General features: G+C 41.4%; 1 protein-coding gene across 1 annotated transcript in view; it reads right to left on the bottom strand.

Annotated features, from left to right (window-relative positions):
- Nucleotides 1-6274: 6274 nt before the first annotated feature.
- Nucleotides 6275-12500, bottom strand: part of LOC143301222 (uncharacterized) — a 15604-nt gene continuing 9378 nt past the window's right edge. Inside the window, exons 6-9 of the mRNA XM_076615351.1 lie at nt 8712-8928; nt 7851-7998; nt 7543-7631; nt 6275-6793 (exon numbers count right to left, since the gene is read on the bottom strand). Coding sequence (XP_076471466.1) covers nt 6651-6793; nt 7543-7631; nt 7851-7998; nt 8712-8928 — 597 coding nt within the window. The 3' untranslated portion in view covers nt 6275-6650. The remainder of the gene's footprint in view (nt 6794-7542; nt 7632-7850; nt 7999-8711; nt 8929-12500) is intronic.

Here is a 12500-nt window from a genome sequence, read left to right as displayed (position 1 = left end):
TCATCATCATGGTTGTTTAGTTTTGTTTTGTTTCGTTTTAAACACATGGTTATACATACAATGAAATGCGAAAGTTCGACATACATATGCATTAGTTATCAAGTCTGAATCTTTGTTAAGGTCAAACATGATTTTTATTTATCTAAAGTGACGGACAGATGTTGGTGGGCGGTACGAACTAAACGAAAGGGAGGGAGGGAGGGAGGAAGGGAAATTCGCGCGCGCGCGCGCGCACACACACACACACACACACACACACACACACACACACACGGGGGACCACAATGCAAGTATGAGGACAAGTAAGCCACTGCTTAAGACTTCCTCATATAAGAATATCATATGAATGAATCACTTCATCTATCAAATGAAGGCGTATGGAATATAAATGTATTTCGCAGACATGTAAATATAGCTAAATTTTGTAAATAACAATACATTCAAAGTGTAGCTATACTTATAGCGTACGAACAGTTAGTGCAAAGGGGCATTTAATAAAACAGATACCGCTGTAGGAACAAAAGTCTTTTACTTCTTTTGTCTTATTTCAGGTGTGTGTGTGTGTGTGTGTGTGTGTGTGTGTGTGTGTGTGCGTGTGTGCGCGTGTGTGTGTGTGTGTGTGTGTGTGTGTGTGTTTTCTTTTTGCAAGAAGCATCTTATACCGACGACCAGATATAACAGATTTTTTGACTGATCACAAAAGATCTATCAGCTAACTGGTTGAATGCATGATTATTGTGTGAATGTATGATTAATTGATTGGCTGATTATTTAATATTATCTGCGTCACTTTATTTTCTATTATTCATAGTGATATATTTATTGCTATTTTACCTTCCATTCTTTCTTTTGCTTTTTTTAAAAAAAACTTTCTTTATCTCCATCTTTTTACACATTAGATATTGTCAGGGTTGACAGGTTCGGCAGAAACGTAGTGGCTGACAAGGCGGTCCATTTTCCCATTTCCCCGAGGGAACGGTCAGCATTCCATGACATACATCCAAGATCCAATTCATACATAAATCGTAAAGTCACGGCTTTACTTGTTCTAGCTTTGAAACCAGTCAGCTTCTTCTTCTTCTGCGTTCACTCGTATGCACACGAGTGGGCTTTTACGTGTATGACCGTTTTTACCCCGCCATGTAGGCAGCCATACTCCGTTTTCGGGGGTGTGCATGCTGGGTATGTTCTTGTTTCCATAACCCACCGAACGCTGACATGGATTACAGGATATTTAACGTGCGTATTTGATCTTCTGCTTGCATGTACACACGAAGGGGGTTCAGGCACTAGCAGGTCTGCACATATGTTGACCTGGGAGATCGTAAAAATCTCCACCCTTTACCCACCAGGCGCCGTCACCGTGATTCGAACCCGGGACCCTCAGATTGACAGTCCAACGCTTTAACCACTCGGCTATTGCGCCCGTCGAAACCAGTCAGCGAAATCAGCGCCATGCGAATAAAGCAGACAGGTTTAACATCTTATCTTACAGCAGCAGCAACAGTGTGTGTGTAGTGTGCGTGTGTGTGTATATGTGTGTGTGTGTGTGTGTGTGTGTGTGTGTGTGTGTGTGTGTGTGTGTGTGCTCTCGTTTTATTTGGTGTTTTTTTGTTTGTTTTGTTTTGTTTTTTGTTGTTGCTTTTTTTTTTTTTTTCTTTGTTTTGTTTTTCCCCTCAATGATCCTTACTGCAATGGCTACTGGGGAATTCACAGCAACATTACAATGGTGTGTAATAGCTGACAAGTGTGTTTTACCGGCTGTTGGGGTTGTTTCCCTTTGACCATTAGTCTCATCAGGCTGTGAACCGTCAATGTAAAATCAGAACAGGCACAACTGAAAACCACCGTTGTGACTAAGCAGCAGTGCAGGGTCTCCTCTGGTGTGTGACCTCCTGGCGGCCTAATACCTAATGGTTCCTATGTGGACTGCTGACTCTGGGACCGAGACAGACGAGCCTGGGTGTGGCTGTGTATGGGGGACTCGGAATGAGTGGCGTGGCGTGGGAGTAATGCTACTGAAACGGTGCGGACGTTAACTCACTCAGTACGGCCAGTCCTCTCTTCTCCTCTACACAGACCCCTCGGATGTCCAGTGGGTGTCTGAATGACCCAACCGTTAGCTTCCGTCGTCAGAATTGTGGTATTCTTTGTCAACATTCACCTCTTCAGTATAAGAGCCTTCCGCTTGCAATATTTTGATGATGGTAATTGGGCTGAAATGCTGTTAACGTCGTCTCTTTCGCCGTTCGTATGGAGAGAGTTAAAGCGATAAAATAAGTGACCTTACAGGTGAAAGAGACAGAAACAGATCAGAATAAGGCTTTTCTAAAGAGATTATTTCCAGCATTCCCCCCCCCCCCCCACGCCCCCACCCCCACACCCCCAAGAAGGCGCAACTCATGTATAAATGAACGAACGAACTTGACAAATAATACACAAAACAATAACGATAATTTCTTTCAGCAAGATCTTTAATAGAAACAGGGGTGAAAAAGCAATAGCCTTCATGTACAGATATTGTTATTATTGCTATTAAACATTTATCCAACAAAAATCAAATAATTATATGGTTGTTTTTTCTCGGTGTGTGTGTGTGTGTGTGTGTGTGTGTGTGTGTGTGTGTGTGTGTGTGTGTGTGTGTGTGTGTGTGTGCGTGTGTGTGTTTGTGTTTTGTTGTTGTTGTTGTTGTTGTTGTTTTATTTTGGTTTTTGTAGGTGTTATGTTCATTTATTTCTTTCTTTATTTCTTGCATAAAAGATACACATACACTAATGACAAGAAGAAAAAGAAAGAAAATACAGAAATATGAATGAGAGGAAAAAGAAGTAGAAGTAGGAGTGACAGACAGGCAGGCAGGCAGGTAGGTAGGCAGAAAGCAAGGAACAGAGAAAGATAGGACAAGAAAGAAAGAAAGAAAGAAGGAAAGAAAGAAAGAAGGAAGGAAAGAAAGAAAAAAAGAAAGACGAAATAGAAGAAGAAGAAAAAGAAGAAGAAGAAAGGCAAAAATGGTTTCAAAAAGCAGGATTCCAACATAAAAATAAAATGTAAAGCAATGATACCAGCAACAAAAACAAGAAAAACAACAACAAGCAATGACAACAACAACGACGAAGACGACAATGATGATGACCCTGATGATAATGATGATGATGATGATGACACATGATAGATTGCATAGATGATACCGAAGCAAAGAACGAAATACAGACGATACATGTTCTTCATGACCCCAGAATAAGGGGGATGATTGTTTCTATATTTCCATGGTGATCACCAAGATGGAGGGTAATGGGGAAGAGGGGGTGGTCCATTTACGTTCGGGATTACTTGACAAGGCTGTGCTTATGATACATCCCGGCGTCAACCAGACTGAGAGATACAGACACCGACAGTGTTGGGACAACAAAGTTGATCAACACCCACAAAGTCGCATCTGTCAAATGGATGATCCTCAACTGGTTAGTTCCATGTTTTCCCACTCGATCCCATCGCATACTCAACTGTGAGTGGGATGGGAGGGGTAGGGGTGTGGGGGGTGGGGGTGACGGCCCGGGAAAACAACAACAAAACAAGAAACAAAACAAAAACAAAAAACCGCGTGCTCGCAGCCGTCAGTCCGTGACGCTAACCATTTCTCCGCGGCGGCAATACAGATTACATCTATTGGGACTGTTTGAAACGAAACACAAACAAGACCTGACAAGCTAAACCAACACGTGTTCATGCGATACTGCTTCAAAGCCTCCAGTTTTAGAGCGGACGTTGATAAGCATTTATTTCTCTCGCTTGTGGACCTCAACTCCCAAGTTCACCCACATCAACGAGTGAGGTTGTTTTTGTTTTTTACATGTGTGGCCGTTTTCACTTCGCGAGTTAAGTAGCTGTATTCTGTTTTCGGAGGAGGTCTGCATGTGTTTGTGTTTCCATGCTCCACTGATTATTGACATGAATTACAGAATCTTTAATTCACACACTGGATGTTTACATGTGCCAGCGAACGAAATGCGTTCAGGCACTGACAGTTTCTGCATATATATTGATTTTAAAGATACCCCAATAAAATAACTCGTTAGGAGTGTTATGCATATTCTCGTCAGGAGAATCATGACTATTACTATGTCTTTTCCATCCTGGTTAGCAGTCTGTTTATGTCATTCTTCAGGCAATAATATCAGCCTGTCCCTCGCTGTTGGTGACAATTGTACGTGTTTTCCAGTGATTTCTGAAAACAAGGCAATGGTACAGATTTCGACGGTCACACGGACACATACACAGACACAAAGGCAAAGACACACAGAGAGAAAGACAGACACAGACACATAGAGACATCATGATAATTTGACAAGTAGTATTGTTTATAGCTTTGCCGACAGCGAAGACCATCATGGCAAAACAAAAAAAACAAAATAATAAAAACCGACAAACAGGCGCAGGCGTGTTCAAAGCCACTCGCACAAACTCCAGATCTTAAGCCTCCACCAGTCATTACCATATCAATTATAATCATAATTAGGACTGTCAAGCGTACAATAATTCATTGCAACACCATGTGCAACGCTGGGGACTCCAGGTATTTCGCTTAACTCATCACCTCCATCAAATGAACATAAAAAGCAGACGAAATCCACAAAACAAGACAGTAAAGAAGAAGAAGAAAAACAAAAGCCTGACAAGCAATACAATCTGCATCTGGCATAAATATGTACACAATTTAAAAGCCCTTGCAAAATGATCAAAGAATGTCCCATCTCAGTCTTTACAAAGAAAAGTAGTAAAGCAAGCCCCATTAGTATCGTAACGTGGGGCTGTGTGGAAAAAAAAACAACTAAAAAAAACCCTAAAAAAACCAAACAACCCCCCCCCAAAAAAAAACCCACAGTGTATGAAAATGAGTGAAGAAAAAGAGAACGTGTATCTTTCAATAGGTAGGGTAACCATCTATATCCAGCCCATGTCGTAGTGCTCTCCCTTTGACAGTAGTCGGTCACAGCCAAGTGCTATCTTTTCGTGGGCTGCAACTCTTCCGTTTACTCGAATTTACGAGTGGAATTTCATACGTATTTTACTTTTATTTTCCCTTGCATTTAAAGTAGTTATGTTGCATTTGGGGGATGACATAATATTCAAATGTAACACCATGCAAAACCCCAAGTCGACCACGCAGGCCCTTTGAGAACAAATGCTGCAGAACGCCCATGACTTTTACCGGCCGGAAAAAAAACAAAAAAACAACACCACCAGTTGATTCACCTTGCACTTTGTCACATCTGTGTTATTAAAGATGTATGTATACACATTCAGCGACAGAGACATTTATCTACATCATTCAGTTTGTTAATGAGACTGAAACTCGAGCCGTGCTGGGAACGCCAGCCAAATTCTCTCAACCCAACACATTGCTATCAAGAGTAACAATGTACTCGCTGAGTGTGCGGGGTCCGATGGTATAACGATGGTATAACTGTATAACAGCTTCTTCAGGCAAGCTGCCTTTTGATTACAAGTTGTAAAGACATGCCAAGACTTCTGTTGTTCTTAGTTTTATACTTTACAGGTATCGGTAATTCCCTCAGTTCTTTCTACAAGGAGCAGAGCCCAAGACACTCAGTCTCGGACAAGATCAACAACGAATGGAAACTGAATAGTGGTGAGAGAGTGAAAATGACCAAAGAGGAAAGGGGGCTAAATGAAAGGACTTTTTTGGTTACGATTATATCTTCTTGTTGTTGTTCTCCTCGTTCTTTCTTTCTTTTGTCTTTTTTCATTTCTTTTCTCTTTCGTTTTCTTTATCCATTTATCTATCTTTTTTATCATTGAATTTGTTATCATTCCAGTTTGCTCCTGTTATCCATATTAAGTTGATATACAATGGCAAATGTTATGTTTTGGTGAAAAACTGTGATGTCTTTGGTATAAGTTGTTGTTGGTTTTTAACTCTTTTTTTTTTCTCTAAGTGAAAGTGAAAGAGGACATTGGTAAATCACACTGCAGAACGAGCAGCTTGCACTGATACCGAAGTGTCAAGAGTGAAGCAATGCCCAAAGTATCTCAAACTTTGCAAACCGATGCATTAATAATAAAAAAAAATAAAATAAACCGTGATAGAAAAACTTAAAGGAGAAAGAGAGATAGGATGTAACCTACACAGAAGTAGGGAATAGGGTGGGGGAACAGGGGTTAGCTGAATGGCTGGGTGGAATGGAGTGGGGGGGGGGGGGGTGTGAGAGAGGGCCGTGGGAGGGGAGGGGGGGGGGCAGGATAGGGGGGGGGGGATTGTGAGAAGCTTTCCCACCCTCTTCCACAATATCCACTAGTAACATCGGGTAAAAAAATGTACATTTTTCATCAACATGTTCATAACAGTCAACTTGAAAAGAAGGGGTAAAAATGCCATTCTCTCTATGAAAAAAAAAATTCTAAAAAAAAAAAGACAAAGGCTAAAAAAACTGATTCCGGTCGTGGTGAACTAATACAAGTCCTACAGACCGTCATTCCGTCAGAAGATGCTACATGATGTCTGGTTTCACCTCCGCTCCTCATAGTCATCGTTCTCTTCGTCATCAACATCCTCAACAGGTGACGTCACAGGACCTCCAACGTCACAACGGGAGCTGTCAGCAGACTTCTGCTTTCCTTCCCACGTCAGTCTAGAGGATGACACATCGGGGCGTTGCTGACGTAGCGATGACGTCACGATGCCCTGTCATTTTAAGGCTGCTGTAGGGATTGGTGCTCAGCTCTCCAGGAACGTCGTAGTGGGATGGTGCGATGTCGTCATACGAGTCGTTTTCTGATCGGAAACAGATTTAAAGCCACATCAGTAAATATTCTATAATGTTCATTTTCATGCCACCTTTAACATTGAATGACAAGACTTTGTAAGCATTTTTTTTTTGCACCCGTCTCTCTGTACAAGGCCTCGTATTAACCTCTGCTGTCAAGTGCCTGGCAAAGTGATGGTGTGGACTGCTGGCCAAAGGCTGTGTTATCACTGCCTTGATGAAGACTTAACAGGCGAAAATTCGGCATGCTGAAGGGAGTGGGATTCTTACTGCCCGTCAAATTATTGTATTGCATTGTCTTGTATTGTATTGTGCTGTGTTGCATTGCGCGCTGCATTGTATTGCTACGTATCACAACAGATACCTTTGCGTGAAATTCGGGCTGCTCTTCCCATGGAGAGCGCATCAATACAGCTCATAGCTACATTTTTTTTTCTGAACTCAAGTGTATTTGCCCCCTTATTCTACAAGGGACAACCACTTTCTTACCGTGGGTTCCTTAACGTGCTCAAAGTGTGCATGCTACACAATGCACCTCGGTTCATCGTCGCATCCGAACAACAAGCATCCAGACCACCACTCAAGGTCTGGAGTTTGAGGGGAAAAAAAGTACCGGTGAGTGTGAGAGTCGCCCCAGTGAGCGCATATTCACTCACTGCCTAAGCAGACGCGTTACCAGCACGCGACCACTCCAGTCATTCACGCTAGCCACCAGGCATCAACACGTCTCTTTGATAGGACCAAGACTTTCACTTACCATCATTGGTGTCCGCATCACGCGCACGAGTCGAATGGCGCGTAGAGGCAACATAAGCCATTTCCATTCGTCCTCGCTGAGCTCTCTCCCTTGAAATAGATACATAGAAAAATAGATACACAAATAAAGTGTATATAACGAACTGAAAACCGCTTCTTCTTATATATATATATATATATATATATATATATATATATATATATATATATATATATATATATATAGTTACACACACACACACACACACACACACACACACACACACACACAGCAGAACACGCACGATACAAAGAAAGCACAACACTTACAAGCGGCTGAGGACGGCTCTCCTCCACCACACGAACACCACCACCACCACCACCAGGGCTGTAACGGCCACTGCTGCCACGACGGAAGGGATGACTACAGCGTTGCTGGTCATGTCGTATGTCCCCTGGGTCCGTGGGTCTCCTAGGTCTGATGCGTGAAGCACGTGGGTGAACACACACACACACACACACACACACACACACACCACGCACGCACACACACACACACACACACACACACACACTATAGATAGATAGATAGATAGATAGATAGATATGGGATTCATTAGCCTGGCGCAAATGTAAAATCTATGGCAATGCTGATTCTATTCATTCGCTCTGACTGACTTTGCTATAATCTGAGTGCATTACGTGCGTGTGTGCGTGCGTTCGTGTGTGTGTGTATGTTTGTGTGTGTCTGTGTGCATCTGTGTGCCTTGTACAGATGGAGAGGGGAGGGAGACAGGCAGACAGACAGACAGGGGCATAGTGTCAGAGAAATGACAAAGATTGTACATCGAGAAGAGCACATGCCTCATTTGTATCACGGGAAACCAACAGAAGAGAGAGAGAGAGAGAGAGAGAGAGAGAGAGAGAGAGAGAGAGAGAGAGAGAGAGAGAGAGAGAGAGAGAGAGAGAGAGAGAGAGAGAGAGAGAGAGAGAGAGAGAGAGAGAGAGAGAGAGAGAGAGAGGCGAAGCCGTTGGTGAGTCACGTGTGATTCTTTTTTTTTTTTTTTTCCTTTTGACCAGACCATACTGATACTGCAGGAATTAAAATCTTAGACAAGAAACCAAAACAACAGCAACAGAATATGGCCATGATCGCCATAATTATTGCTGGAGCGGTTGTCAGCGTTTTACCGGTATCCGGTTGAGTAGAGACGATGATGGACGATCGGCTGATGCACGGTCTTGCTGTTCCGGTGGTTGGTGCTTTAGAGGTAACAGCTGGTTTACGGACCGCCGCGTTTGAAGGGTTGACAGAACACTTGGTTTCCTCATATATGATGTTAGTAACAATGACGTAACTGCCTGCAACTGGGTCGTGATTCTGGGGTTTGTCCACTTGGAAGAGAATCTGAGAACAGAGGAACTCACAGGAGAACGTACTCAACCACTTGAGAAAAAGAACAACAACAACAACTCACAGGGCAATGAAGTTACAAGGATTTGAAAAGAAAGTCATCTGTCACAATTCTATGTGGGATGATGGTACCAATGACATAACTGTCTGCTCCTGGGTCGGACTCGAGATGCCGGGGGGTTATCCACTTGGAAAAGAATCTGAAAAGAATAAAGGAACTTACAGGAAAACAATTATACAATCTTCTAAGAAGCTCAAGTACGTACAATACAGCGACCTCACAACAATATCCTGGTCCTGTCCTAGTCATTCGGATGAGACGATAAACCGAGGTGCCGTGTGCAGTATGTACTTAACGCACGTAAAAGAACCCACGGCAACAAAAGTGTTGTCCCTGGCAAAATTATGTAGAAAAATCCACTTCGATAGGAAAACAAATAAAACTGCAGGCAGAAAAAAAAGGGTGGTGCTCTAAGTGTAGCGAAGCGCTCTCCTTGAGCAGAGCAGCCCGAATTTCACACAGAGAAATCTGTTGTGACAAAAGGAGTAATACAAATACAACAATCTGAGAAGGAACGCATCTCACAAAGGATTCGTCACATAATATTAATCTAATAGACAGAGAAGGAAACACACACGAGAACATGTGCACGAGAATCTTGTAGGAACCATAATAAGTCCATTGACGAGAACAAGCAGACAGAATATAAAAGGTCGATAGTTCTGTATGACCGCGCGATTTCACACACACACACACACACACACACACACACACACACACACACACACACACACACACACACACAGGACCCAGTCACAAGCTGAGGACACAAAGGTGCTCACGTGTAGAGGTACGACATCAGGCTCGCCAACGGAGGAAGGTGGCAGAATGGGTTAAGACACTCATCTCTCAATACAGTGTCTCTGAAGGCCTGGCTTCGATTCCCGCTCTCGCACTTTTGTTCCACGTTTGACTAGAGAAAATCAACACTGAGCCTCACGCCAATCGGAGAAGACGATAAACAGAGATCCCGTGTGCAGGACGCACTTTGCACGCTGAAAAAGAACCCATGGCAGCAAAAGGGTAGTCCACTCTGATAGGTTCACGAATATATAAGCTTAAACCGATGGACGGACTACGCGCGCTGGTCAGGCATCTGCCTAACAGACGTGGTGTAGTGTGTATGGATTTGTCCGAATGCAGTGACGCTTCCTTAAGAAACCGAAACTGAAACTGTACACATGTACACACAAACACATATCCCCCCTCCCCCTTAATTATACTCCCGCACATGAAGACGTGTAATACACATTTACATATCATATTCGCACATGCAGTCACACAGAGAGACAGAGATAGGGACACAGAGAGAGAGAGAGAGAGAGAGAGAGAGAGAGAGAGAGATGCACATGCACACACACGTATGTCTATCTATCTATCTATCTATATATGTCTATACCCATATATATATATATATATATATATATATATATATATATATATATATATATATATATATATATATATATATATATTCGCAAACGCACACAACCACACACACACACACACGCGCGCGCACACACACACACACACACACACACACACACACACACACACACACGCACACACACAGAGAAAGAGAGAGAGAGAGAGAGAGAGAGAGAGAGAGAGAGAGAGAGAGAGAGAGAGAGAGAGAGAGAGAGAGAGCTTTGACGCTTTGATATTTTATTGTCATTAACTGCAAAGGTCTATTGACAAGGGGGTGGCGAGGAATATTTCTTATATCACTACACGTCCAAAACAATAGATTCTGCTTATTACAGCGAAGCAAAACAAAACGAAACAAAGCAAACAAAGGGAAAAAAAAACAACTTTCATCCCAATAAAACATCCATTAAAGAAAGAGAAGAAAACAATAAAAAAAATAATAAAATAACAACAACAACAACAGAAACAACCCCAATACAGATCTTGACCATCTATTCTGGTAGTGATATTGTTCAATGTCTACATTATTATCAGACTTGCTGTATATAAACATAAAATAATAGACGTCACACATGGTTATCCTGCTCGTTTACTCTGGTAATGTTCATAAATAAGTGACACTGCAGTTTATTTTCTGAGCTTCGGCAATAAATCCAGCTATTCGCAGTATCGTTAAGTCATTATCAGACGATAAAGCAGAAGCAATGTCGTGTATTTCAGCTACACCGGACTTTTAAAAAAGTACATTTTTTCTCTCACTTTATCATATAATTGACATTGAAACAACAAATGATTTTCATCATCTATACTGGAAACACAAAAAAGGGCATGTCAAATTGGTGGATGCCCCCAACTGAAACCTTTTTTTTTTTTTTTTCTTTTTTTTTTTTTAAATCCGAGTGTCGTTAGCCGGAATCTTGCAAATTTAAGTATTTGCCACTTATCTGTGAAAACTGTCAGGAATCTTTTCGTCTGAAATACACATGTGGATAAAAAAAAAGAAAAAAAAGTCTATATTTTTCTTTAGTTTCCATATCAGAATGCCAATTCTGTTTAAAAGAACAAATAAGTCTGTCTGTAAATTCTGAAACAGTCTGCTTTTCAGTTCCCCTTTGTGAAACATCCATACAATTTCAAAGCCATATACAACCAATGTCTAATATTTTCACAAAAGGTTTTTCATGTACAGGGGTTATCTGCTCGTCTCCCCATATAATACTGTGTTGGATGAGTAAATCGGTACATTCCGCAAACGTTTTACTGCATAGGTGTTCACTTTCTCCATTTGTGAGTTTACCTTTAGACCCCAAACTTCAGCTGCATATGAAAGTACAGGTTCAATTTATGTGTCAAACATTTTCCAAAACAGATAATAATCAATCGAGTTAAGCTTTTCTAATGACTGCAGCAGTTCAATAACACCTTTCTTTGTTTTCCTACAACGTTCTTCCAACGCATAGTTTAAACTTGATTTTGCTGGAAATATAATTCCCTATTACGTGCATGGGTTAAGTACTCTAGCATCCGCATTTCAATATAACCACCTTTCATGTTGCTTTCTGGCAGGTGTCCACCCATTCTAAAAACCAAATGTCAGTTTTATCTAAATGAGCTGTAAAGCCCAAGCGATCTGCTTCTTCTTTCAAAGCAATCAACTGGTTTACCAGAGAGAGAGAGAGACAGACAGACAGACAGATACAGAGGCACACATATATATATATATATATATATATATATATATATATATATATATATATATATATATATATACAGAGAGAGCGATAGATAGATAGATAGATAGATAGATTCTTAATTAACCGGTTTTTGCATACGGGAAGAAACAACAACGATTTGCAATGAGTTATGAACTTTTGTCATACCTTGTGTGTGCCAAATCCAACAAAACAGATAAAAACAGATTACACAACGAACTAATGGAACCAATGGAGTTGTCAAGACCGTCTTTTTAAAAACTTTTTATTGTTAGTTTGATATAAAACAGGTTTTCAAATATAAAATCATTTGGCCAGACTTCAGAATTTTTCTAAGTTTCATTCCATAACCTTAAATGCTGAAC

The sequence above is a fragment of the Babylonia areolata genome, chromosome 27, assembly GCF_041734735.1.
Source record: "Babylonia areolata isolate BAREFJ2019XMU chromosome 27, ASM4173473v1, whole genome shotgun sequence".
Lineage (NCBI taxonomy): Eukaryota > Metazoa > Mollusca > Gastropoda > Neogastropoda > Buccinidae > Babylonia > Babylonia areolata.
The sequence above is the reverse complement of the archived record's forward strand: the minus strand, read 5'-3'. Positions and strand labels throughout refer to the sequence as shown.